The sequence below is a fragment of the Crassostrea angulata genome, chromosome 6, assembly GCF_025612915.1.
Source record: "Crassostrea angulata isolate pt1a10 chromosome 6, ASM2561291v2, whole genome shotgun sequence".
NCBI lineage: Eukaryota > Metazoa > Mollusca > Bivalvia > Ostreida > Ostreidae > Magallana > Magallana angulata.
Genome location: NC_069116.1, coordinates 13342659 through 13369818, shown reverse-complemented (window position 1 = coordinate 13369818; position 27160 = coordinate 13342659). Strand labels below are relative to the sequence as shown.

The 27160-nt window shown below is 32.6% G+C and overlaps 1 protein-coding gene across 2 annotated transcripts in view; it reads left to right on the top strand.

Moving 5' to 3' along the window:
• Nucleotides 1-26861, top strand: part of LOC128190154 (uncharacterized) — a 38623-nt gene extending 11762 nt beyond the window's left edge. The window contains exons 5-9 of one of the 2 annotated variants that reach the window (XM_052862069.1): nt 1832-1951; nt 2530-2606; nt 5148-5231; nt 23967-24032; nt 26702-26861. In XM_052862069.1, coding sequence (XP_052718029.1) covers nt 1832-1951; nt 2530-2606; nt 5148-5231; nt 23967-24032; nt 26702-26766 — 412 coding nt within the window. In that variant the 3' untranslated portion in view covers nt 26767-26861. Of the gene's footprint in view, nt 1-1831; nt 1952-2529; nt 2607-5147; nt 5232-23966; nt 24045-26701 lie in introns of both variants that reach the window. The other variant, XM_052862068.1, reaches the window with a different exon arrangement.
• Nucleotides 26862-27160: the final 299 nt, after the last annotated feature.

Sequence of the window (27160 nt, the reverse complement as noted above, 5' to 3'; positions counted from 1 at the left end):
TATGATTATTCAATCAGTTATGATTATTGATAATGTTTTTATTTGCGCTCCTAAGATTCCAAACATAGGAAAACTTTACAAAGCCATATGATAATTTTAACATGCAAATACGTCATCAGAGGTCTATTTGACGGACAATAAGTATTTTTATCATTAAATTCTATTTTTATTATTTTTTTACATTATAGTTAGGATGTTGTGATATTTTGCTGACTTTATATTATAAAGTATATGTAAAAATTAGCTTGTTTTATAAGTCACTTTTAAAAGTAACTGTGCGATTATTACAATTCCACGAAGTATATCAGTTAACTTTGATCGTATACATGTATATGTATAAAGTTAAAGCGAAAGATAATTTCGTATGTCCAGCGTCCCAAGTAAACAGGAGAATGACTATATTTTCAATATAAACATCGACAATCGAAATCCACCTGCGGAATCATATAATTATGACTATTGGAATCATTTCTTCTGGCATTGCGCGAAATAAAACTTATAGTTAGTTAAGAAAAAACCTGCGCTGCCTAGAGTTGGCATACATGTACATCTATACGCGGATCTAGAGCCGGGGTGGTCGGGGGGCCTTGCACCCCCACCCCGCAAACAAAACTATCTATCAGACCCCCCCCCCCCCCACCACCACCACCACCACTACCCCGGTAAATTTTTCTGGATCCGCGCATGATCATGTTAACTGATTAGACTTTTCACATTTATGTATCCATGATTATGACATATCTCTCTCTCTCTCTCTCTCTCTCTCTCTCTCTCTCTCTCTCTCTCTCATACATGTACCACTATTAATAACTTATTCGTCCGAACAAATCCTAATTCGTCCGAACAAATCCTTATTCGTCCGAACAAATCCTAATTCGTCCGAACAAATAAGTTATTTGTCCGAACAAATCGTAATTCGTCCGAACAAATCCTAATTCGTCCGAACAAATAACTTATTTGTCCGAACAAATCATAATTCGTCCGAACAAATCCTAATTCGTCCGAACAAATATCTAATTCGTCCGAACAAATAACTTATTTGTCCGAACAAATCCTAGTTCGTCCGAGCAAATAACTTATTTGTCCGAACAAATAGCTAATTCGTCCGAACAAATCTTAATTCGTCCGAACAAATAATTTATTTGTCCGAACGAATCCTAATTCGTCCGAACAAATCCTAATTCGTCCGAACAAATAACTTATTCGTCCGAACAAATAGCTAATTCGTCCGAACGAATAAGATTAATTTTTTTTCTCATCTGGCCCTTCCACGCCGCCGTAGAAAATAACCAAATACTTTTCTGAAACTTTTCAACATATACCATTATCATGTTTCTTTCCAGTTGCCTTTCAAGTCCGTTTCACGTCATGTAGATAATCTTTTTTAGATCATCTGACCTATACATGTACGCTCAAAAAGATTTTCTTCAAAATTTTTAAGGGCGTCTGTCCCTCCGCCTGTCTTTTCACATTTTAGACTTCCTATATACACATGTAGAACCACTTAGCAAATTTCAATCGACTTCACACTAAGCATCCATAGGTGAAGGGCTTCCATGTTAAGTTACATAAAGGGTCAAACCATCCCTTTCTAGGCGTGATAATTTAGAAATATGGAAATTTTTTTTGGCATATTTGTTGGGAACTTCCCTTCCCTAAAACTATTTAACGAGAAAAGTACGTTGGCGTCAGAGTAATGTGCAAAGCACGATCACCCAAGGTAAGGTGGGTACTCTTTCCGAGAGCTGCAGTCATATTTGCTTCCAGGGAAAACAGTGGACAGGTGATGAATATTTTTCTTTTTCTACATAAAATTCATTTTCATCTTCAGTTCATATGAAGTAACATCGGAAAGTACAACATATGTTTCAAAAGAAGTTTCTTCTGATGGTATGAACTTCATTGTCTCTCTGATATCGGACCCTACTGACAAACAATCTGATATAGCAATGTAAGAACAACTAAGAGTTACATGTACATACACATGTACACTGTATATGAATATTTTGAAGAAAAAAAGTGCTGCTTATAATTTACATCTAAATTTTTCTTGGAGAATGCTGATTTTGATTGAGTTTCTTGTGCATTTGCGCACATCGTATATATTTTTGAAAAAAAAATCAACATCAGGAAGAATACATGGTTTTTTGATATGGATAAATATTGATAAACAATCTTAATACTAGTATAATAGTGACGAATGTAAAAACCTGAAAAATTATCGTCTACAGTTCCAAAGACTTTTCTAAAAATTTCAGTTTTAATTGATAATCCATCTTTGGGGTAAAATGCTTGAAAAAGATACCTAAACACGTTTTGTGAATTTCACAGATTATAGACAATGTAATACATACGTTTAGATTAAAATAGGAAATGTAAAACGGAAGTGTTTATTTTACAGATTAAAGTAGAAAATATACCATTAGTGTGTAAAAATTTGAATCTAATTAGTGTTAAAATGGTACTCATATACATCCATACTTATAATTATTGTAAAAATTGCTTGTTTTTTTCCAATCTATTTTTCAGGATGACAAGTGCAGTTGTTTCAGGCGTCACTTTTCCTGTCCTTCTTATTGTTGCGATTGTCTTCATCTGCAGAAAAAGTATACAGTTTAATATTTACATCTACCAAGTATTATCTCCTCTATTTCTTACGGAAACTTATAGATACTTCATAGCTCTATAGAAACAGCCAGACTAAAATATACACGCCCCGTTTATCGATTATTCGAAACCTACATCGACTTAAGAAAAGACACGGACTGCACGAAATAATGATGATGGTGTCAGACTCAAAGTATCACAGGTGACGATTTGGCTGTTTCTTTTAGCTTACGTACTTATGTACATTAACAGTAGTTTAGTGACATTACTTATTTTTCATTTTTAATTCATTAATTAACTGAAAAAGTTTAGGAAATTCTATTATACTTTAATTTGTCTTGCAAAATCTTAGCCGAGAACAAATATTTATTTCTTTTTCTTAATTGAATTTAAATTGTATATCCTTCTATTGTGTACGTAAATTCAATTCCTTTAATTCGTTAAAGAAATATTTGACCTTGCAATTTAACGAGGCCGGGTCTAATTTTTTCTGCCCTAGATTTTTGAATGAAATTTTTTACAAGAATTTCTAGTGATATAATTATTATTTTAAGATAAAAAAATAAGACATTTACCACACCGTTTGTGTAAGGGGTCATCTCAAAGTTTGTTAATTTTTAACATAGGACCCTATGGGATTTTGCTTGAAATGTACCAAATTTGCACATTTTTTAAACTTCTGCCCTAGGGATTTCTTTTTTTGTTTTACATATTAAAGTTATTGCTAAAAGGCACCAAATTGTCAATTTAAAAAAACCTTTTACCTCCTGGTTTGTTCCAGGGGTCTTATCGAAGTTATTTTTTGTACGCCCAATTTCCAAGTTTGTCAGATAATGGCTATTTTTTATTTGACAAAGACGGAAATGGTGATCTTTATTGTGTTATTAAAACATTACGACATATTTAAGTTATAAATAAATATATAACATCACATATTAAGGGTAATTAATATAAAATATATTGTTAATGTCTTGAAATAAATGAATTAAGCGACATTTAGGCGGGTTAAGAAAACGTGACAGAGGGTTAGGCTTGCTGAACCCTCTTGACGTTTTCGACCCGAGCCCAAATATAGCTTAAACTTCGAAACATTTATGTTTATTCCACAATATAATATCAATTTTACACATCAAACGAGCTATTTTCAACAAATTTCGCTGAATATCTGCAGTTGAAACTATCACGCCATGGCGTCAACAAAGCAAAAAGATGACGTCACAATACAAATGAAACGCTGCGCGAAAGCGTGCGTACACGTTCTGTACTCGGCCTCGTTAAGGTGCATTGAGTCATAACATTACTGATGAATGAACAAATTTCAAGTCTTTGCTAAAAAAGCACGCAAACTATACATTAGGCAATGATAAAAGACAAAATCAAAGGAAAAACTTTCAAATAAACCTTTCTTAGCTCATCTGAGCTGAAATCTCTAGTGAGCTTTTCTGATCACATTTTGTTTGTCGTCCGTCTGTCCATCTGTCTGTCCGTAAACGTTTCACATTTTCGACATCTTCTCAAGAACTGCTGGGCCAATTTCAACCACACTTGGCACAAAGCACCTTTAAACAAAGAGGATTCAAAGTTGTGAAAATTAAGGACCATGCCCTTTTTCAAGGGGAGTTAATTAGGAATTATTGAAAACATTTGAGAATTTTTCAAAAATCTTCATCAATTGAGCAGGAAAGCCGAAACTTGTGTGGAAGCATCCAGAGGTAGTTGTGAAAATCATGACCCCCGGAGGTAGGGTGGGGGGGACAACGGGGGGGGTCGAATTTTTAAATCGGAATATATAGAGTAAATCTTCAAAAATCTTCAGAAACTAATTAACCAGAAAAGCTGAAACTTGCGTAAATTCTTGGGCCTCACAAGGGGTTCAGAGTTTGATGTAGGTTTATATTCCATACATAGACAATTGCTTAGGATGTTTTTGAGAACTGGAATGCTCAACGTGTGTTATTACTATAAACTCATCCTGGTAGAAAAGGAACTAATGATAATAAAAATAAGAATATCCAAGGTGAAAATGGATTTTTATATATACAGGATCTACATGTATTATACTACATTGTCCAGATAGTTTGTATTATGACTCCATTAAGCTGATTTTATCATACCTGTTATTCCTCAGGTGAGCGATGTGGCACATGGGCCTCTAGTTTAAAAAATCTAATACAATATGTACTTCTTTTTTTGCCTTGAGTAATTTAAATATATGGATTATTAGTTTCTCTGAAAAATAAAATTAACATTTAATAAATGATTATGCTATTTTTCGTCCATTTTGGAATTATCATTTTTTTTTTATAAAATAATCTCTCGGATATTTCGTCCGACGTTAAACAAACATTTATTGAGTCCATGGCTCGTGTCATAGCATTATGCTGCAGTCCACGTGGTGGTTGAAGACAATTCGAATCTTTATAGATATTTATTTTATACTTAATAAAGTATTACAAGCTAATTGAAATTTGTGCTCGAAATATTCTAAAATATATCTTAATTCTAAATTGAATATTTTAAAGGAAATAGTTATGTTTTAGGGCACGCATTGGAGAGGAATAATGAGGACGCTGAATCTCAATTTCATCAGGAAGAGAATACAAATGGTTTAACAAGAGAGAACGGTAATAAAAGAATATAATATTGCATTCATTTTTAATCGTTTGTCATACCTCTGTTAATCTTATCTAATAGTGTTTAAATGCGTTTTGCTTCCAAAGTGAAACCCAACAACTACCATAAACTGCTGTTGTACAAGTGTTAATTTTTATGCACATAAAACTATTTAAAATTTTGAACAGTTCGAATATTGAAATGAAATGAATCTTTTTAAAATGCAGGAAAAGAAAGCAATTGTGGTGGTAAATACGTTACTTTTGACAGAAAAGGACTAGAGTATAAAATTGATTAATCATTGGAAGGTCATTTTGTTTTAAAATTATTATTATTATTTCAATTAAATCTACAAATTTATCTTTTGATCTCAATCCACTTATCAATCTTTTTCTATTACATTTATTGGGACCTGTTTAGCAAACCTTCTTTTAGATTTTTAATCTTTTTAGGTCACCTGAGTAAACTCATTTTTAACTTCTTCTTGAAAACTACCCGACCCACTGTTACCATTTTTGGTGTGAAGCATTTATATGGTAAGAGGAATCTAAATTGTGAAATTCGTGGCTTAACCAACCCCGGGGCGCCACAGGCGGGGCCAAAGATGCAAAAAAACCAAATTTTTAAAAATCTTCTTCTCTACCCCCACACATGTGAGGAAAAAGATGAGTGCATGGTTATGATGTCTGTAAATCCCTCTACCAAAACTGTGAAATTCATGGCCCCTTGGTCATAGGTTCAGGCTCAAGGGCGGGGCCAATATGGCCATATAGTAAAAATGATTTGAATTTAAAAAATCTTTTGTACTCCCATATATAATTATAGAAAATCTTCTTCTTTTATCCCACGCATGTGGGCGAAAAGCTGAATGCATTGTTATGATGTCCACTGACTTCTCTAATTAAATTGTTAAATCCATGGGTACATGTAATATGGCAATATAGTGTTAATGCATATAACGTTTAAAAATCTTCTTTTCTAATCTCACACATCTGTATTTAGAAAAACTGACTTCATAATTATGTTTACTAGGAAGTCCTCTACTAAAATTTTAAATTTCAAGTTCCCTGGAGTATGGGTTTTGACTTTAGGGCAGGGCCAAAATGCATGTATAGTGCATAATGTTTAATAATTACCCTCTGTACTCCCACCCACCTATAAGGAAGACTGAATTCACGATTTTGTAGACCAGGAAGCCCTCTACCAAAATTTTAAATTTCATGTCCCAGAGGTACATGTAGGGGTTCTGACTCTAGGGCAAGGCCAAAATAGTCATATCGTATTAATGCATTTAATGTTTAAAAGATGGTCTTCGTTACTTCAGTTGATACTGAATAAAAGCTGACTGCATAGAAAGAAAGAAAATAAAGCCATCTATCAAAATTTTTAATTTCATGTCTTCCAATTAAGATTTTTTTTTTATTTAGGGCGGGGGCAAAACACTAATATAGCATATAGGGTAGGGGTTCTTATGTAGGGTATGGCCAAAATGGTAATTTAGTGTTAATATATATAAGATTAAAAATATCTACTGACACAAAATAAAAGCTGACTGCACATTAAGAAAACATATTGAGCTGTCATCTTTAGTTATATTTCATGTCACCTACATTTAACCGTTAATTGAGTTATCTTCCCTTGCTTTTTCATTATGGAGTTATCTTCCTTTGCTTGTTCATATTTAGTAATTAATCATTTAATAAAAAGTAATTATGAAGAATTTGTATGATCAAAAGAGTTATGCAAGCATTTTTATCATTTAAAACAAATACAGTTTTTGAACTTTCTAAATAAACAAATTGACTTTTTAATAGCAAAGTAATATTTGGCTAACCAAAATCACTGATACATGTAAAATCATTTTAGTATAAATGCCAGATGGTGATTAATTGTCAATGAATGTTGAATATTCAAGAGCTGGAACAGGAGAAGTGAGAAACTCCAGATGGCTTTTAAAGCTGTTTTTTATTTGTTTGTTAAAATGCCCACAGGGAGAGTTTCTGTCTGCCCCAGAGGATGGGGGATGGGAGGTTGTTTTAGCTAAAACATATATACTAGCTACCTTGTTTTAGTTTATTTTTGAAAACATATACACATAAAACCTATCCTGAAAGGTAACAAATATGGGAAAATTATCATCTATCAGAGTCTTGCACTTTTTCAATATCAGGTCATGCACTCTGTTATGATTTTTTTAAGTTTTTCGCTAAAATTATAGGTTTCAACACCACCTTATGAAGAATGAATACTTTTTAACAGGAGGGAGTGGTAATGAAAATGATATTTTTACATATTGTTTTACATTTCTATTTGAATTGAAGTATATCTATTTTACAGTTTTCTAAAACAACATACAATTGATTGAATCTCAGCAAGAATGACACATTTTTATGCAAAATCAATGTAATGCATCATTGGCAGGCTTCATGTTCTAATTTTTTTCTTAACTCAAACACGTATTAGATAAATGTCTTGTAAATAATGTAATTATATCAATATCGACCCACATGGGACTAGATAAGGTCATTTGACATATGTAGTACATAAAATTGAGTGTTTAAGCTGCCTGCATTCTGCTCAATCAACTTAAGTAAACGTGAAAAGTAGGTTACAAACAAGTAGGACGAATTTTAACAATATGTTTGGCATTCCTACGCTTTATACGTAGTAACACCTGTTTTCATCGTTCCCCCCTGCTCTTTTGTTTTAAGTGCTACGTCGTAGTATAATAGTTATTTAGATATAAGATTGAAAGCAAGCGTTCACCATAATATTACCAAAGTACCTTTAGACAGGTATCCAGGTTCAATTCTACCCTCAGTTATCTCATATGACCCTTAATCACTATTGTTAAGCTATCAATATCAAAATTTTAAGAAACTTAGTTTTTCTGATGTTATGTTTTGGTACGATTTTGACCCTCTAGTTTAAATATTTCAATTTTTCAAAACATTTTCAACTTTAAAACCTTCTCAGGCAAGTCCCCGGATAGATATTTAAGGCCGATAGAAGTACAAAACCTTGCTTAACCTGTCATTAAATTGTAGTCAGAATAAAGATAGGTATGGTACTTGTAAAACTCTAATTTTAACTTTTTTTTTTTTTTTTACAAAGCCTGACATTTTGCGATTGTTTAAAAAAGCACATGGGGCTTTTATGTTGCATTAAGACAAATAAGTGTCGTGTAATACACCATTTATCTCAAGATTGTCATTATATTATATATTGCATGGTTTTTAATAACTTAGGCTAGTTATGTCATAAATACGCAAACAAATACTTAAAAAAAGAGAAAAAAGCGAAATATACCACAAAATATATGTTTACTTTGAATGCTGAAGCTTATATAGTATGGAGTGTAATTATGTTCAAAAATCCAGACATGTAAACTTGTAAATCCGAATATGCAATCGTGTTGGTGTGTGAGCCTGAGTATGAATATGTGTAATTCTGATCGTTTAACCTATAAAAACTAGGGCATAAAGACATGTAAGATTTGACTCGGTTCCTTCGCATGATGCACATTTATTTTGCAGCTTTATTGTTTTTATTAGTTAATTAAACCTTCAACACTGCACACTTTCAATCCATAGTTTTTGGATTTGTATCTTCAGGCTCGGCAATAGTACATTTGACATGACACAAACTGACAAATGAAAAGTCTACAAGTTTGTTGAATTTTGACATGACCTTATATTGCAACTGCCTTGCTGCGGGAAAAGGCATGCCGTTATCGCCGGAATGGATGAAAAATAAACATAATATTCAGCTAAACTGTTGCAATAAGCTTTTAATGAATGACACATTTTCTATCGAAAATAACGAATTAGAAATTAGAAAGGTTTTTGAAACTGGACCAACCAGGAAGAAATTCATGTATATAAGATTCGTTGCCGATCAAGAAATTTCATAAGGGGGTAAATATATTTTGAGCGGCATGGGGTTCAGAGACCGCCGTGAGGTCCAATGTACAGTCTGTAGCTCCATTGCCTCTGAATTCAAAGAATTTTGAGAGAGAATTTTTAACCGGGTTTTCCGATTATTGAAATAGTAAAAATGGCGGGCGGGCGAGTGGCTGCGAAAAAGGTACCCTTTTTGTACTGATGATTTCTCGTACAGTTTTCAAGATAGGAAATTGTTCTTTTGCAGATCAATTATACATATATCAAAGATATGCAGATTGGTAGGATTTTGATTTCTGATAAATCCTGAAAAAATATCAGCTGTTGAACTTGGTCATTTATTGGCAAAAGCATTGCATATCGAGTAGCCCATTTCTTTGGATAGGTAGTATTAACAATTCAGGATTGACAAATGGATTATGAATACTGTTCACACAAAAGAAAACCCGGTTTGCTGTCACATTGACAGTTTTTCTCTTGTTAGGGTCTTCCGTTTTCCAACGGAAGACCCTATTGTTTTTGTTAGGTTTCTTTTTTTCTATTTTTCACTATTATTATTCTTTTTTTTCTTAACATTTTTCTTAAAACTCAAATATCTCAAATATGCTATAATGGATTTTTATGAAAATTTCACGAATAATTAAAAATATCAAGGTCTTTTATCATGTACAGTTTTGTTGATGACGTCACTTCCGGTCGGCCGTTATATTCGTTTTTCTTTACGCAAAAACGATTATAGATAGAAAATTGAAAGTTTCAGGAATAATAGATTTTTGAATTTCTAGGGCCGATCAGGTAAAACTACGATCGTCCGTCACTTCCGATCCGCTCAAACAGCATTTTTGGAAAATTGTTTTTTAAAATTTTTTTAAATCAAATAATCTACAATTTTTTTTCCATCAGAATATGTTTTAAACTTATCAAATTTTAATATGAGAAGGTCGTCCGTCACTTCCGGTCGTCACCGGAAGTGATTCTAATATTTCGATATTTTAATGCAAATGCGTTTTGTTGACATTTGTACTGAATACAAAACTGAAAACCGTTTTAAAATCGGACAACGCATTGCAGAGATATTGAAGTTTAAAAATGACGTTTTCCGGAAATCTGCATTTCGCAGTGTAGGTTGAAAAATTAGTTTAAAAGGAAGTAAATATGATAGTAAATCGTACCAAATGTCAACAGTTTAATTGAACCCTATCAATTCAAAATCAAACAAAAGACCCACTTGTTGCTCGCAACAGGGTGCTTTCAGGTAATTAAGTGGAAGCATCCTCAGATAGTGTAGATTCAAGTTTGTTCAAATCATAGTCTCTGTGGGTAGGGTGGGGCCACAATTGGGGGATCAAGTTTTACATAGGTAATATATAGAGAAAATCTTTAAAAATCTTCTTCTCAAAAACTATTAGGCCAGGAAAGCTCAAATTTGAGTGGAAGCATCCTCAGATAGTGTAGATTCAAGTTTGTTCAAATCATAGTCCCTGTGGGTAGGGTGGGGCCACAATTGGGGGATCAAGTTTAACATAGGAATATATAGAGAAAATCTTTAAAAATCTTCTTCTCAAAAACTATTTGGCCAGAAAAGCTAAAATTAAAATGGAAGCATCCTCAGATAGTGTAGATTCAAGTTTGTTCAAATCATGGTCCCTCGGGGTAGGGTGGGCCACAATTGGGGGAAAATGTTTATACAGGAATATATAGAGAAAATCTTTAAAAAAAATTCTTTTAATAACTATTTGGCCAAGAAAGTTCAAATTGGTGTGTAACCATCCTCAGATAATGTAGATTTAAGTTTGTTCAAATCATGGTCCCTGGGGGTAGGGCGGGACCACAATGGGGGGTGAATTTTTAAAAATAGAGAAAATCTTTAAAAATCTTCTTCTCAAAACTATTAGGCCAGGAAAGCCCAAATTTGAGTGGAAGCATCCCCAGATCATATAGATTCAAGTTTGTTTAAATAATAGTCCAGGGGTAGGGTGAGACCACAATGGGGGATGAATTTTTACATAGGAATATATTGAGAAAATCTTTAAAAATCTTCTTTTTAAAGACTATTTGGCCAGAAAAGCTTAAAGTTGTGTACAGGCATCCTTGGGTAGTGTAAATTCAAGTTTTCAAAATCACAGTCCCTAGTGGTAGGGCGGGGCCATGATGGCGGTTTGAATTTTTACATAGGAATATATAGAGAAAATCTTAAAAAATATTCTGGGAAAGTTTTCAGTACAAAACTCAGTACTATGTGTGAAAGCACAGGTTATGCAGATTTAAGTTTGATGAAACCATGATTCCCTAGAGAAAAGTGGGGCCACGAAATGGGGGGTAGGGGTATATAGGATAGAGAACAATCTTCTTACAGGTACAACAACAAAAGGGGCTTGGAATTTACCAAAAAAAAAGAGGTGGATAAAAATTTGCAGATTTTCAATTTTTTTTAGCAAGATATACTTATTTTGGGCCTGTTGTTTGGAATATCAAAATGATTTTTTGTGCAAGTAAAAGATAAAGAATAAAACAATCTAAAACTGTTATAAATAAAAAGAAGTTTTATAATTATTAAAAAAAGCACCAAGTTTTGTAAAAAAAAAAATGAAAGGTTTTGAAGAAATAGTAAGGTTATACTAGTATGTTTATGTTTTTGTAATTATGTTTTTTCTTCGGAAATTGGATTTCTGAAAGTAAGGAACGGGATTAGTCAGATGAATTTGATCATATATGAACTGGTATGGTTTTAATTATAAAATATTTTAAAATATATACTGTATTGACGATAATTTTCAAAATTAAGAAGCTGCTCTATGGTAAACAGTACATGTACACAAGTGGCTGTAAAGCTGTACTATAATTGCTCTCCGGAAAATGTTTATCAACAATCTTCACACAGTGAGTCTGTATTGAACCGACTGGACGCCATATTCATATTCCGTAATAATTGCTTGAAATGAAAAAAAATTGCCAATTTTCACCTGCACGATAGGCTTTTTCCTTATATAGTGCCAACAATGCAAAATGAAATACTTCAACAAAATAAACGGAAATTTTTCTTAGTCCAAGGCACATAACACAAAAAATGCTTGATCATACCCAAAATTTAACTTGACCTAGATATTATTATGATAAAGCTATATATCAAATTTCATTTCAATATATGCATCCTATGTGAAGAAAATGAACGGAAACTGCAATTAATTGGAATTTTTTTCCACGTCCAAGGGGCATAACTCTGTCGAAAATTACTCGATTTTACTTAAAACTAAACTTGACCTCGATAATATTATGATAAAGCTGTATATTAAATTTCATTCAATATGTGCATCCTATGCGAAGAAAATGAATGGAAACGGAAAAAATAAAAATTTCAGGATATTTGATGGACCAGTAATAGTTGTATTCGCTGTAAATATTGCCGCAAAATAATGCGTATTTGAAATTGACGATTGCCGATCTTCCCCGGCTTTTATTTTGCCACGGCTCGGGTTTGCATACCCATTTTACCAAGACTCGTATTCCATACTTCTAAAACGAGGTTCTTTGTTTAAAGCAGCCATGACATTATACGAAAAAGGGTAGATCTGACTATGATGAATTTGCTTGTTATGCAACAGTTCGCGTATGAAGGGAACTTTTTGAAACATGCAAAATATATTGGTGCCCATTTTGTGAAGTAAATTGAGGCTAAATGTTTCAATGCGTTGACAGTTTTCACACATGACGTTGGTGTTAGCTTGTTCTGATTTTCGTTTCGTTTTTATTATTTATGCTTTGTAACCTGGGAACTCTCGTCTGTATTTCGTGATTTGTACGTATCAATTCAAACAGAGACTTCGGTAAATCAATCAGTTAACTGTTTACCTGCGCAAATTAAGCAAAATCTGATGTATCAAAAAAGTACTGAAATACAATTCATTCTATCGGTAATTCGGCATTATCTTTTGCGTAATGGTAGATTAATGCAGTAGGTTTTGTTGAGATGCTCGGCATTTTCTCGAGTTTATTCAGTTTAAATAGAGTTTGATATCGCTGACGGAAATATGTAGGTATATACATGTATATATATGATTCCTTTCGAAAAAATAAATTGTGTTCTTTATTTGTTATAGTGCATGTTTCTTGTGTTTAATTGTTTACAATTTCTATTTACTAACCATATTTGAGTGTTAAGCTTCGAATTATAAGCAAGATACAGAGATTTGCTCACAATTCTCTATGTTTGTACACAGATCTTAAAAACTAAAGATTAAAAAAGTATAAAAAATTGTCAATGTATATTAAGACAATTTTCAAAGTCTGTTCTTCCAGAAACCAACTTTAACAACTTATTGTATTGTAAACTTAACCTTTTTTCGTCATATTTACTCCTACTGTACATGTGATCCTTGACTGTGTTTGTGTACATTTGTATAAACTGATTTTTAATCTCAAATACCAGTGAACTGGTCTTGAGTGAATAAAAGAATTGAAAATCTTAGGCCATTCTTTTTTTCCATTTTAAATGCTGAATAGGAATTACCAAGTTAAAAATCTCAAGCTGAATGTAATAAACTCATGTAAACAAAATATGACTCAAACCTAGGGGAACTGTGAGCTCTGTATCTTGCTTATTATTCTACGATTGACGCTGAAATTTTGGTAGAACATTAGAAATTCTATATGAATTAGAGTATGTTAAATACTTGTACAAACAAAATAAAAGAATGATATTCTGTATATACCTACTCTCTGTGGCCCCCTCTTTATACAATAAATAATGGGAAATCTACATCAATTTTGATAGTTTTACAGACACGAGTCAATAAAAACGACATCTTAAAAACAGTTTCCATAGTTCTGACACATTTCTGTTGCGGGGATAAAGTATTTATCGCTATTCCTAAGAAAATATTATCCTGGTTTGTACACGAGGTAAATAACAGTCATTTAATTATAATGGAGAAGACAAATTAAATTGTTGAATGTTTTTAATTTGAGGAATTGAGCACATTGAGGTACAATTCTCTTCTTCACATCTATACATGTAGGAGTTTTAAATAAAATACAATAACTATTATATTATTTTTTTAAATACAATAACAAGTAAATAGTTGATGAAAAAAATGTACCTATATGCTCTCATATATTTTGATCGCTTTACAAAGTGAGGGGGGGTGGGGCAGAACGAAAATATAGGGAATTGGAAGTTAACAACTGAACAGTGTACCTCTACCAAATGTTTAGTTTTATATCTTGCGTAGGATTTTCTTATTCTGGTAAAAAATAGTATTTCATGAAGGTATAATGTTAAAGATAACGTGTATGCAAAAATAAGTGTAAAATTCGAATACTTGACATTATTTATTTTTTGTTTTTCTACCGAGGGACCATATGACACAATATCTTTTGAACGCCCATTGATGCTCAGGTGAGCGATGTGGCCCCATGGGCCTCTATTAAATTTTTGCGCTAAATATTTGAACATAATGTCTTGTTTCCAAATCTAATACTTTATAGGAGAAAGTGTTGCGTTAAGGCACAACTTGAAAGAAGAAATGAGAACGTTGAATCTCAAGTACAATATCAGCAAGCTAATGAAAATGGTTCAACGAGAAAGAACGGATTTTAAAAAAATCATAATATTTGCATCCATTTTTGATTGTTAGTAATAACTCTGTTGATCATATCCAATAGTTCTTATGCGTCTACAACAATTACCACAAGTGTAGTTGAACAAGTGTTACTTTTATGCACCTCAAACTATTTACAATTCTTAAGACTTTACTCAACTTCCGATGGAATGAAAATATTTCAAGGAATCCGATGCATGAAGAAAAAATAAATGCGGTGGTAAAAACGTTACTTATGACAAGAGAGGACAAGAGTAAAATTCATAAATCACTGGGCGATCAGGTTCGTATCAACCTCGAATGATAAAACGCCGCTTAATGATAAAAATATTATTAAGCATTGCAATCGCAACGGCCAATACTATAAATTCTTCCTTTAGTAGTTGACAACATAAACTACTAACGATAAATCGCCGCTTAATGATATAATTTTATCATAAAGCATCGCAAATGCACAGCAGACCTGACGCTTAATGAAACAAGAACAAGCTGCATGGTTAACCCCTGATGATACAAACATTTTTATCATTAAATGTTGCCATTGCACTTTTGATAATATAATAACGTACCAAAATGTAGAACTCTGGCCATTTTTAAAAAAACATATCTAGGACAGAAAGACAAAAGAATGTATGGAAGGAAAGAAAGACGAATAGACATTTACGAATACTTTAAACCGATATTTTTTACGGTTTTTGTGTTGTTGTTTTTTTAATATTTTATTTATTTGCAAGTGGAATTCTATAATACAAAATTGTATTATACGATACATTATTTTATCATAACAAATAAATGCAATACAGTGTCCTATCATACGAGACAATACCATAATGTAAGATATTACAAAGTACAATATTAAATCATGATACAATATCACAATATACGATACAACATCGTATTAAACGAATTAGAAAAAAAAATTCTGATATATATCACACATGTTAAAACATTTTTTATCATATAATACATTACCATATATTATATCATAAAATAACATATTATACGATACAATATGGTATCACATGATACAATACATTCTCGCATTATCACTGGTGTGAGATCGGTTTGTCCGATGTGAGACAGCAGTGTGAAATTTTTCTGTCTTACACTGTGTATTACTACGCTGTTTTAAAACGTAAACAAACGTTGTCTGCTGTAGGGAAATGCAAAATGGTGCATTGAGATTGTCCAATAAGTTATTATTGTTTTGCTTAATTGAATAAAATTTATCATATTTTTAATTTAAAATCTGTCGTATGCTTTCATTTTAACTCGCACTATTTGAAGCACGCGGAGGGATAAACCAAAAGTAATCTTTTGAATGTCATCGTCCTAGCCTCGTCCTAGACCGTGAATCTTGTCCCCTCGGTGGAAGTTCACTATCCCACACTCGTAATAATGAATGATTCTATTAATATCATATTCTACAATATCGTTTCATATGATTCAATGCAATATAAAATCATATTCTACAATATCTTATCATATGATACAATACATAAGTGGTGTTTTTTGACGAATCAAATTCAATTAAAGAGAAGCAGGATGGTGCAGTTCATTAATTAGTCAATAAAAGTTTGTTATTTTTCAAATTTTAGGACATTAGGATGTCTTCCACAATATATATTAATTTCATTGCCACTTTTCCTTTTTACTGAAATTGTGAATTTTTATGACAAAATCGGGGGTTTTTGCTGTTTAAAACTGAAAATACCGACTGTAAAGGCGTGTTTTATACAATATTAATAAAACTAACCATATATTTAGATTCAGTTAAAATACTAGCTTTCATACATGTACATGTATATGATGAGCCCAAATTATTATGGAAAACTCATCAAAACGCATGCTTCAAAATTCCCGTTTCAGACTCTTTAATTCATCAAAATGTGACATCAAAAAACATCTTAATATTTTTAAAAAATTAAATTTATCAATGCTATCATGTGCACTATAATAAACATAAATTTCACGACCTCTTTCTTGTCATTTAATGGGAATACTGTGATAAGCAGAACAACTACCCCCCTCATTTTAGAATTTTTAAAATGTTTCTCTATTACGAGCAAATAAAGTATATTCGGATTCCTACAGTCTCTCCAATACAATATTTAAGATCTTCTTAAGCATTTCATCAATAAGATATTAAATGTTTTATAGGTATTAGGGTTTTATTTGATACAATATTTAATTAAGAAAATAAAGTTGCGAAATTGTGACAACGACTACTTTATAGCTATAAAGTATGAGGAAAAGATCAATCAAATCATGTTTGACGTCATGATAGATATTTTGTTCCAAAGCACCATAAATTAAAATCAATTGTGACACAATAACAGTTAGCACACCAAAGCATCATTATGATAGCAATGATAGTCACGTGATCTGTGTATTGCATCTCTTTAACTTTTGTAGAAATCATCATTATTGATAGGATAATATAAATTGTTTAAATCAAAGTACAATTTCTTTCCAAAAGTGAATTAACTGCAAAACTAAAAAGTAGACCAATAAGCCAAATTCAATCAAATTTTGTTAAAAGCATCCTTTTTGGTAAATCAATATACACAAAATTGATATAAAAATGTATCTGGGTAGATGGATATATTTAGGAGGTATTCAAAGTTAAACAATTAAACGTTCTATGTTAAAATAAAATCAGATTCAAAAGTTCATATCTCTTTTATTTAGCTGTGTATTCTGTTTTTGCCAATGTTGTATGGACTTCGGGTAAGCGATGTGGTCCATGCGGGTTTGATCCGTTTTTAGAATGACGTTATGCCCTATAAAGTTATAAACCGCTTTTGAATCATCAAATTCAAAATTTTATACTTTTTTTTTTTTATCATTGACCAATAAATAAACACGTTTTTCCTGCACAGAATATTAATTTCAAAGATATTTGAATCTAATGATTTTTTAGGGGAAGATGAAAATGCAAAAAGATTACAACGACGACAACAACAATGACGACTATGACAGACAAAGGACACATTTTTATTAGAAAAACGCATCTGAGCTTTCGGCTCAGGTGAGCTTAAAGTTGTACATGCAACCGTAGATATTTGTTTTCTTCGGTTATCTGTTTCTATATTCAAAGCTTTTTTATAGGCTATCAGTATTTTTATTAGGTCAAATTCCAGTCAAGTAATTTGTTAGACTATGATTTGGAATGAAAGTGCAAATATCTAATTTTTCATGGTCAATTCCTCAGGGGAAAATTATTACAAAACAAGTTTCCTTTTGGCATTTTTTAATCATTATGTTTCAGATACAATCGTACATTATTAAACCGTTTATACAAAATGCGCATCATATGAATTCAAGAAAAATTTACTTTTAAAGACTTTGCTTCTAGCATGTTAATTGTTACCAGTATATTGAACCGTTATAAACTAAAACAAGGCACGAGTCTTGTTTACATGACAAATAATTGTGAACTCTATATATTGCTTATAATTCTACGAATGGCACTCAAAGTTTAGTTTATCACTAGAAGTGCTTTTCTAAAGCATTGTAAACAATTAAAATTAAAAAAAAATAATTGATTAAAATGTGACCATGTCTTTTTAAAAGTGTTTAAAGGTTAGTGTCAGTATAGTCATTATTTGCATGCTAAATATTGTCAAATAAATGTTTTATGGTGACTGTTAAGAGCCAACATTTTCCGGTTGCAATAAATCAAAAATTTATTCAATATAATATCAACCTAAGACAAACATGTTATTTTCAGATAAATATTTTAGATACAAATAGGCGTTATTGAATACTAACTGAATTTGTCAATCTAATTCTTCAACAAATATTTACAAAGTAAGTCTGTAAACACAATTTCATTAAAAGGGCCCGGGGACAATACTTTACTTGTGATTTTGACACTCATTTCTACTGTAATTTTTTAAATCAAAGCAATTGTCTCATTGTGTAGCATAGCTAGATTGCTATTTGGTGACTTGTCAAACTATTTTTAGATTAAGATGTTCAAAACACACAGTTTTGCTTAAAATGTATCAATGGCGCTACCTTTTAACGTTTATGAAATATTTACATCTCAAATAATTCTTTTGTAGACATTAAAATGCTTTTTTTTAAACTATGGTGCATTGAATATAATAAATCTTCTTACATAACTCTGCTTAGAGGGGTTTAACCAATTTAATTATTATTGTTTCATTGGATTAGTGTGCCAATCTTATTAGCTTAGTATTCCACTTAGCCTTATAGTCATTTTAATGACATACATGTACAATTGTAATTGTTTTAAAAGAATTTTATGTTCAATATCTCTTCACTCAAAATTTTAGTTACAGTCCAAGGGCGCATACACACGTAAATGTAGTCATGTACATTACCATCATTGAGTTTTATAGATGAATATAACGTTTACTTATATTGTATTATAACCACTAAATACATTAAATACATTCACAACAAGTGTGCTATATTTAGAGATATTATATCATTAAGAGTTCAAATGCAGCGCTTAATGGTAAAATGTTTGTGTCATAGCTTTTAACTTGTTTCACCTAGTTGTGCATTTACGACGTTTAATGATAAAATTATATCATTAAGCGGCGATTTATCATTAGCGGTTGATGTTGTTAACTATTAATGGAAGAATATACAGCATTAGGCGTTGCAATTGCAACGCTTAATGATATTTTTATCATTAAGCGGCGTTTTATCATTGGATGTTGATACACAGGTGGTTATGAAATTATTCTTAATCTGAATTCAAAGACAACATTTCAATTAAATGTTCGAAATTAAATTGTTCTTTGGACTTCATTGGACTTAATCTTTTAATTGCATTTAATGAGACCTTTTTAGCTAACCTTCTTTTAGATTTATGGTCTTTATTATATGAAATCTTGTAACAAAAACAAGTTTTGGATTCTGTGGTGTATGACTATATTTTTATTCCTCTTGACTTGGTAAAAGTGATTCAAGTTTGTTTTCAATTCACTATGAACACTCTGCCGGTTAATTATGCCAGTGCCAAGGTGGTATTTTTGCAACCGCTTAAGATACAATTTCATAAAAATCCATTTATTCTAAATGATAGACATTTCATAGGAAGCATATAATCACTTCTGTGTTTTTTTTTTGTCTCTTACCTAGCAGGGAGGTATTTACTTTTAGAAATCAATAGCCATAGGAAACTAACAAAATAATAGAAATAACTTTCTTACACTGGGTCTTCCACTAGGTCGCATGCTGACTGACGTTTTTCCACTTGGTCGCATCCACTGGGTCGCATGCTGACTGACGTTTTTCATACTAATTGTTAGACCATAACTAATCACCTCATTGTCTACAGACTTTTCCGGGGGGGGGGGGGTTTCCATTACGACAATGCGCACACGTCAGGTGTGACCGGTCAGCAGAGGATGCTCAATTCCTCCTAGGCACCTGATCCTGCCTCTGAGGTTTTCCAGAGGTCCGTGATTCCTCTGCTCTGGACTATTACTTAAATTGTCCACGGATTTTTTCCCGTTTTCCCCGATTATGATATTTTCCCCAATTACGACATTTTTTTCCCGGATAATGACTTTTTTTCCCGATATGACATTGGGCGCACGGCGGGGGTGACCGGTCAGCGGAGGATGCTTACCACTCCTAGGCACATCATCCTTCCTCTATCTTTTTGGAGGTCCGTGTTGCTCTGCATTGAATTTGTATTTCGTTTTATGGCTTTTTGAGATGGTTGACGGTTTGTTATTGTCATTTTTTTTTAATAATTACAGGAAATATTGCAAATCGTAAAGAAATTATATATCCTGTAGAAGGAAAATGGTTTTTTTTACAGGAATTAAGTTCAGACAGGTAGCTTTTTTCTCTAAATGAAATTGAAGATTTTCTTTCGGATTTTATATTCATATGGAAATGCTGTTAACCTCCTATCAATATTTAAATTCCAATAGGAAATTCTTATAATCCGGCAGGAAATTCCAATTTTCTTATAGGAAAATTGTATTTGCCAAAGGAAAAATCATTTACACTGTAGGAATTTATTTTTTACATATGAGATACATCAATAACATACAAGGTAATAAACTCCGTAGGTTATGGTCTATCATTTAGCTCATATAGATTTTTACATCTTGAGCGGCTACCAAAATGTCACCTTGCGGTGGCTTTATTGTCTTGCACAGTGTTAATGTTATTTTCATTTGTTTCACCTGCCGAGAAGATGTTATTTTATAAAGACATATATATTTTTAGCTCACCTGAGCTGAAAGCTCAAGTGAGCTATTCTGATCACATTTTGTCCGTCGTCCGTCTGTCCGTCCGTCCGTCCGTCTGTCTGTCCGTCTGTCCGTCTGTCCGTCTGTAAACTTTTTACATTTTGAACTTCTTCTCTAAAACCGCTTATCCAATTTCAACCAAATTTGGCACAAAGCATCCTTATGGGAGGGCGAATATAAATTGCAGAAATAAAACTCCGATCTGTATTCAAAGCGGAGAAAACCTTGAAACTGTAGAAAAAGGGGGATGCATTTTTAAAAATCTTCTTCTCAAGAACTAATTAGTTCAATTCAACGTAGTTTAGCATAAATTATCCTTATGGGAAGGAAAATATAAATTGCAAAAATTAAGTGCTAATTCTGATTCAAATCTGAGTTATTACGAAAATAATAATAAAGGAAATGCGTGTTTCAATCAGTTTAATAGCTTCGGGCTCGGCATACGGTAAGAATTACCTACGGTAAAATGGGTAGGCAAGACTTGGTCTGAGCAAAACAAAAGATTGGCAGGTATTAATCTGCCAATCTCATTAAAATTTCGGGATATTTGATGGACCAGTATATTTGTATTCGCTGTAAATATTGCTGCAAAATAATGCGTATTTGGAATTGACGATTGCCGATCTGCCCCGGCTTTTATTTTGCCACGGCCCGAGTTTGCATACCCATTTTACCAAGACTCTTATTCCATACTTCTAAAACGAGGTTCTTTGTTTAAAGCAGCCATGACATTATACGAAAAAGGGTCGATCTGACTATGATGAATTTACTTGCTATGCAACCGTTCGCGTAAGAAGGGAAATTTTTGAAACATGCAAAATATATTGGTGCCGATTTTGTGAAGTAAATTAAGGCTAAATATTTCAATGCGTTGACAGTTTTCACACATGACGTTGGTGTTAGCTTGTTCTGATTTTCGTTTCGTTTTCATTATTTATGCTTTGTAACCTGGGAACTTTAGTCTGTATTTCGTGATTTTTACGTTTAAAATAAAACAGAGACTACGGTAAATCAAACAGTTAACAGTTTACCTGCGCAAATTAAGCAAAATCTGATGTAGGGGTACTGAAGTACAATTCATTCTATCGGTAAGTCGGCATTATCTTTTGCGTAATGGTAGATTAATGCAATAGGTTTTGTTGAGATGCTCGGCATTTTCTCGAGTTTATTCATTTTAAATAGAGTTTGATATCGCTGACGGAAATATGTAGGTATATACATGTATATATATGATTCATTTCGAAAAAATAAATTGTGTTCTTGATTTGTTATATATGTAGTGCATGTTTCTTGTGTTTATTTGTTACCCTACAATGTCTATTTACTAACCATATTTGAGTGTTAAGTTTCGAATCATAAGCAAGATACAGAGATTTGCTCACAATTCTATGTTTGTACACATATCTTAAAAGCTAAAGATTAAAAAAGTAAAAAAAATCGTCAATATTTATTACGAAAATTTTCAAAGTCTGTTCTTCCAGAAACCAACTAATTGAATTGTAAACTTAACCTTTTTAGCTCACCTGAGGGTGGGGCCACAATGGGGGGGGGTCGAAGTTTAACAAATGAATATATAGAGTAAATCTTTAAAAATCTTCTTCTCAGAAACTAATCGGCCAGGAAAGCTGAAACTTGTGTGGAAGCATCCTCAGGTAGTGTAGATTCAAAGTTGTGAAAATCATGACCCCCGGGGGAAGGTTGGGGCCACAATGGGGGATCGAAGTTTAACATAGGAATATATACAGTAAATCTTTAAAAATCTTCTTCTCAGAAACTAATCGGCCAGGAAAGCTGAGACTTGTGTGGAAGCATCCTCAAGTAGTGTAGATTCAAAGTTGTGAAAATCATGACCCCCGGGGGTAGGGTGGGGCCACAACGGGGGATCAAAGTTTTACATAGGAATATATACAGTAAATCTTTAAAAATCTTCTTCTCAGAAACTAATCAGCCAGGAAAGCTGACATTTGTGTGGATGCATCCTCAGGTAGTGTAGATTCAAAGTTGTGAAAATCATAACCCCCGAGGGTAGGGTGGGGCCACAATGGGGGATCGAAGTTTAACATAGGAATATATACAGTAAATCTTTAAAAATCTTCTTCTCAGAAACTAATCCGCCGGCAATGCTGGAACTTGTGTGGAAGCATCCTCAGGTAGTGTAGATTCAAAGTTGTGAAAATAATAACCCCTGGGGGTAGGTTGGGGCCACAATGGGGGGTCGAAGTATAACATATGATTATATAGAGTAAATCTTTAAAAATCTTCTTCTCAGAAACCAGCCGGGAAAACTGAAACTTGTGTGGAAGCATCCTCAGGTAGTGTAGATTCAAATTTGTGAAAATCATGACCCCTGGGGGTAGGTTTGGGCCACAATGGGAGGTCGATGTTTTACATTGGAATAAACAGAGTAAATCTTTAAAAATCTTCTTTTCAGAAACTAATCAGCCAGGAAAGCTGAAACTTGTGTGAAAGCATCCTCGGGTAGTGTAGATTCAGAGTTGTGAAAATAATGATCCCCAGGGGTAGGGTGGGACCACAATGGGGGGGGGGGGGGTCAAAGTTTAACAAAGGAATATATAGGGTAAATCTTTAAAAATCTTCTCAGAAACTAATCAGCCAGATGATTCTTTATAATTGTTAAGACTTTGGCCCCAGGACAATTTTTTGGCCTTACGAGAAGGTTCAGAGTTTGATGTACGTTTATATCCCATATATAAACTATTGTTAGGGATCTTTTTGAGAACTGCAATACTCAACATATGATATGACTATAAAATCATCCTGTTAGAAAAGGGACTAATGATTATAAACATAAGAATATCCAGGGGAAAATGGATTTTATTTATACAGGATCTACATGTATTATTGTACATTGTCCAGATAGTTTGTATTATGACTCGATTGAGCTGATTTTATCATAACTATTGTTCCTCAGGTGAGCGATGTGGCCCATGGGCCTCTTATTTATTGTTTATGATTTTTTTTAATTTGCATTAATTTAGATGAGGAGGCTGGGCAAGAACTGCAAGCCCTTGTGACGAATGAAAACTTTTCAGCAAGAGAGAGTGGTAATGAAAATGGTATATTTACATATTGTTTTACATTAATATATTAAGATCCAAATGCTTTTCTTTTTTACATTTCACTTTAAAAACTAAACAATTTATTGAAACTAACTAAGATTGATACATTTTTGTGCAAAATCAGTGTTATGCATCATTGCTGGGCGTCATGTTTAAAATTTTTGTAAACTCAAAAACGTATTAAACTTTTTGTAAAAAATGTATCTCTAGCGGAATCGACCCACATTGGACTAAATAACGTCATTTGGCCAATTTAGTACATAAAACGGCGTGTCAAAGCTGCCTGCACTCTGCTCATTCAACTTAGGTAAACGTGAAAAGTAGGTTACCGACAAGGGCGACGAATATATGTTAATAATATGTTTGATATTCCTACGTTTTTAAACGCAGATACACCAGTTTTCATCCTTTTATTTTATTATATAATAGGGCTACGTCGTAATGCAAAAGCCATAGTGATATACGTTTGAATGCACATGGCCCAGCAAGCGTTAACCACAATTCTAATAATGTACCTTCAGAGAGGTTGCCAGGTTCAAGACTACTCTCAGTTAACTTTAATGACTCTAAATCACTATTGTGAAGATATCAAAACCAACATTTAAAGAGACTTAGTTCAGTGGGGTTTTTTATACCCCCGCTCCGAAGGAGAGGGGGTATACTGTTTTACCCTTGTGTGTCTGTCTGTCTGTCTGTCCGTCCGTCCGTCCGTCCGTCTGTCTGTCTGTCTGTCCGTCCGTAACAAAAATTTCTGTCGCATTTATTTCAGCAACTATTTATTGCAGGTGCTTGAAATTTTAACACAGTGTTTGTTAAGGCATGCCATATCGTGGGATATATTTTTGTACCAATCGGACGTCAACTTCCTGTTAAATGACGACTTTGCTTATTTTTTAACCAAAATTTTCAAACAAATTTTCGTCAAAAATTTTCTCAGCAACTGTTTATCGCAGATGCTTGAAATTTTTACACAGTATTTGTATAGGCATGCCATATCGTGGGATATATTTTTGTACAAATCAGACGTCAACTTCCTGTTAAATGACGACTTTGTTTTTTTTTTGCCAAAATTTTCAAACAAATTTCCGTCAAAGATTTCTCAGCAACATTTTATCGCAGATGCTTGAAATTTTAACACACTATTTATGTAGGCATGCCATATTGTGGGATATATTTTTGTATCAATCGGACGTCAACTTCCTGTTAAATGACGACTTTGCTTATTTTTTAACCAAAATTTTCATACAAATTTTTGTCAAAGATTTCTCAGCAACTATTTATCGCAGATGCTTGAAATTTTTACACAGTATTTGTATAGGCATGCCATATCGTGGGATATATTTTTGTACCAATCGGGTGTCAACTTCCTGTTTAATGACGACTTTGTTAATTTTAAGCCAAAATTTTCAAACAAATTTTCGTCAAAGATTTCTCAGCAACTATTTATCGCAGATGCTTGAAATTTTAACACACTATTTGTTTTGGCATGCCATATTGTGGGATATATTTTTGTACCAATCAGACGTCAACTTCCTGTTAAATGACTTTGCTTATTTTTTAACCAAAATTTTCAAACAAATTTTCGTCAAAGATTTCTCAGCAACTATTTATCGGAGATTCTTGAAATTTTTACACAGTGTTTGTTAAGGCATGCCATATCGTGGGATATATTTCTGTACCAATCGGACGTCATCTTTTTGTTAAATGAGTACTTTGTTTATTTTAGCCAAAATTTTCAAACAAATTTTCCTCAAAGATTTCTCAGCAGCTATTTATCGCAGATGCTTGAAATTTTAACACACTATTTGTTTAGGAATGCCATATTGTGGGATATATTTCTGTACCATTCGGATGCCAGCTTTCTGTTAAATGTCGACTTTGCTTATTTTGCATATTCACATTAGAGCGGGGGTATCACTAGTGAGCATTGGCTCACAGATATCTTGTTTGTTCTGGTACGTTTTTGCCCCTTAGTTTTAATTCTTCGATAATTTTTCAAAATACTTTAACTTAACTTCAAAACCTTTGCAGGCAAGTCCACGCAAAGATGTTTAAGGCCAACAAAAATGCAAGAAAAAATTATAGTCAAAATAAAGATAGGCATGCTACATTTATATTGTCTTCTTTCCAAGCTCTAACTTTAACCCCTTTTGCACAGCCTGATGTTTTGCATTTTTTTCTTTAAAAAAAACTAGGTAGCATTTTTGTTGCATATATAATTATTAATCCTCTTACAATACATAATTATAAATTATGATTGTCATTATATCATTAGATGGTTTTTAAAAATTTATGCTAGATATGTCATTAAAACGAAAACAATGCATAAAAAGCACAAATTCCACAAAACATGTTTATATTGAATACCGAAGCTCAAAGGGATCAAATTAAGTAATTTACATTTGACACGAGTATTTTGCACAAATACATAGGTAGTACAGACATATTAAGAAATTGATTTGCACAACTTATACCGAAGAGCTTTCAACATTTAGATGAACTATTTTTAGGACATTTGATTTAATTAAAGGGTACTACAACTACATGTATTTCTAAGGGTATTTTCAAAATATTTCATACATTTTGTTTACATCTTACATTTTTATTGATATCAAAATTTAATTCATTCAATATTGTAGTTAATACTATTTTAGATGATGAAAAAATACCAGAAAAAGCTAGTGATGCATCAACACTCAGGATACTTGAAAAACAGTGACAGCATGAGGAGAAAACTACAAAGTGACGAAAAATTGCGCCAAGGTTCCATTGCATTTTTTCAACAAAAAATGATTTTAAAAAAATTGGATAGTAAAGAGTTATTATTCATAAATTAGCATATTTGAACGTTAAATTTTTCCCTAACTTCTCAACAGAAAGGAAATTATTTCATGTTTTTAAATTTTTTAGTTTGTGTTCACCCCACAGAGTTTTTTTTCTTTTATTATAAAAAATTAAAGACCCATATGCTTTGAAGGAATCGATTGAAACAATTTGCGAATACCTGAATGGTATTCCCTCTTTACAATCATTTACTATACACAATATTTATCTAAATATTCAGATTATTTCGATACAAATCATTCAATACATAATATTACATCTATTGAGCA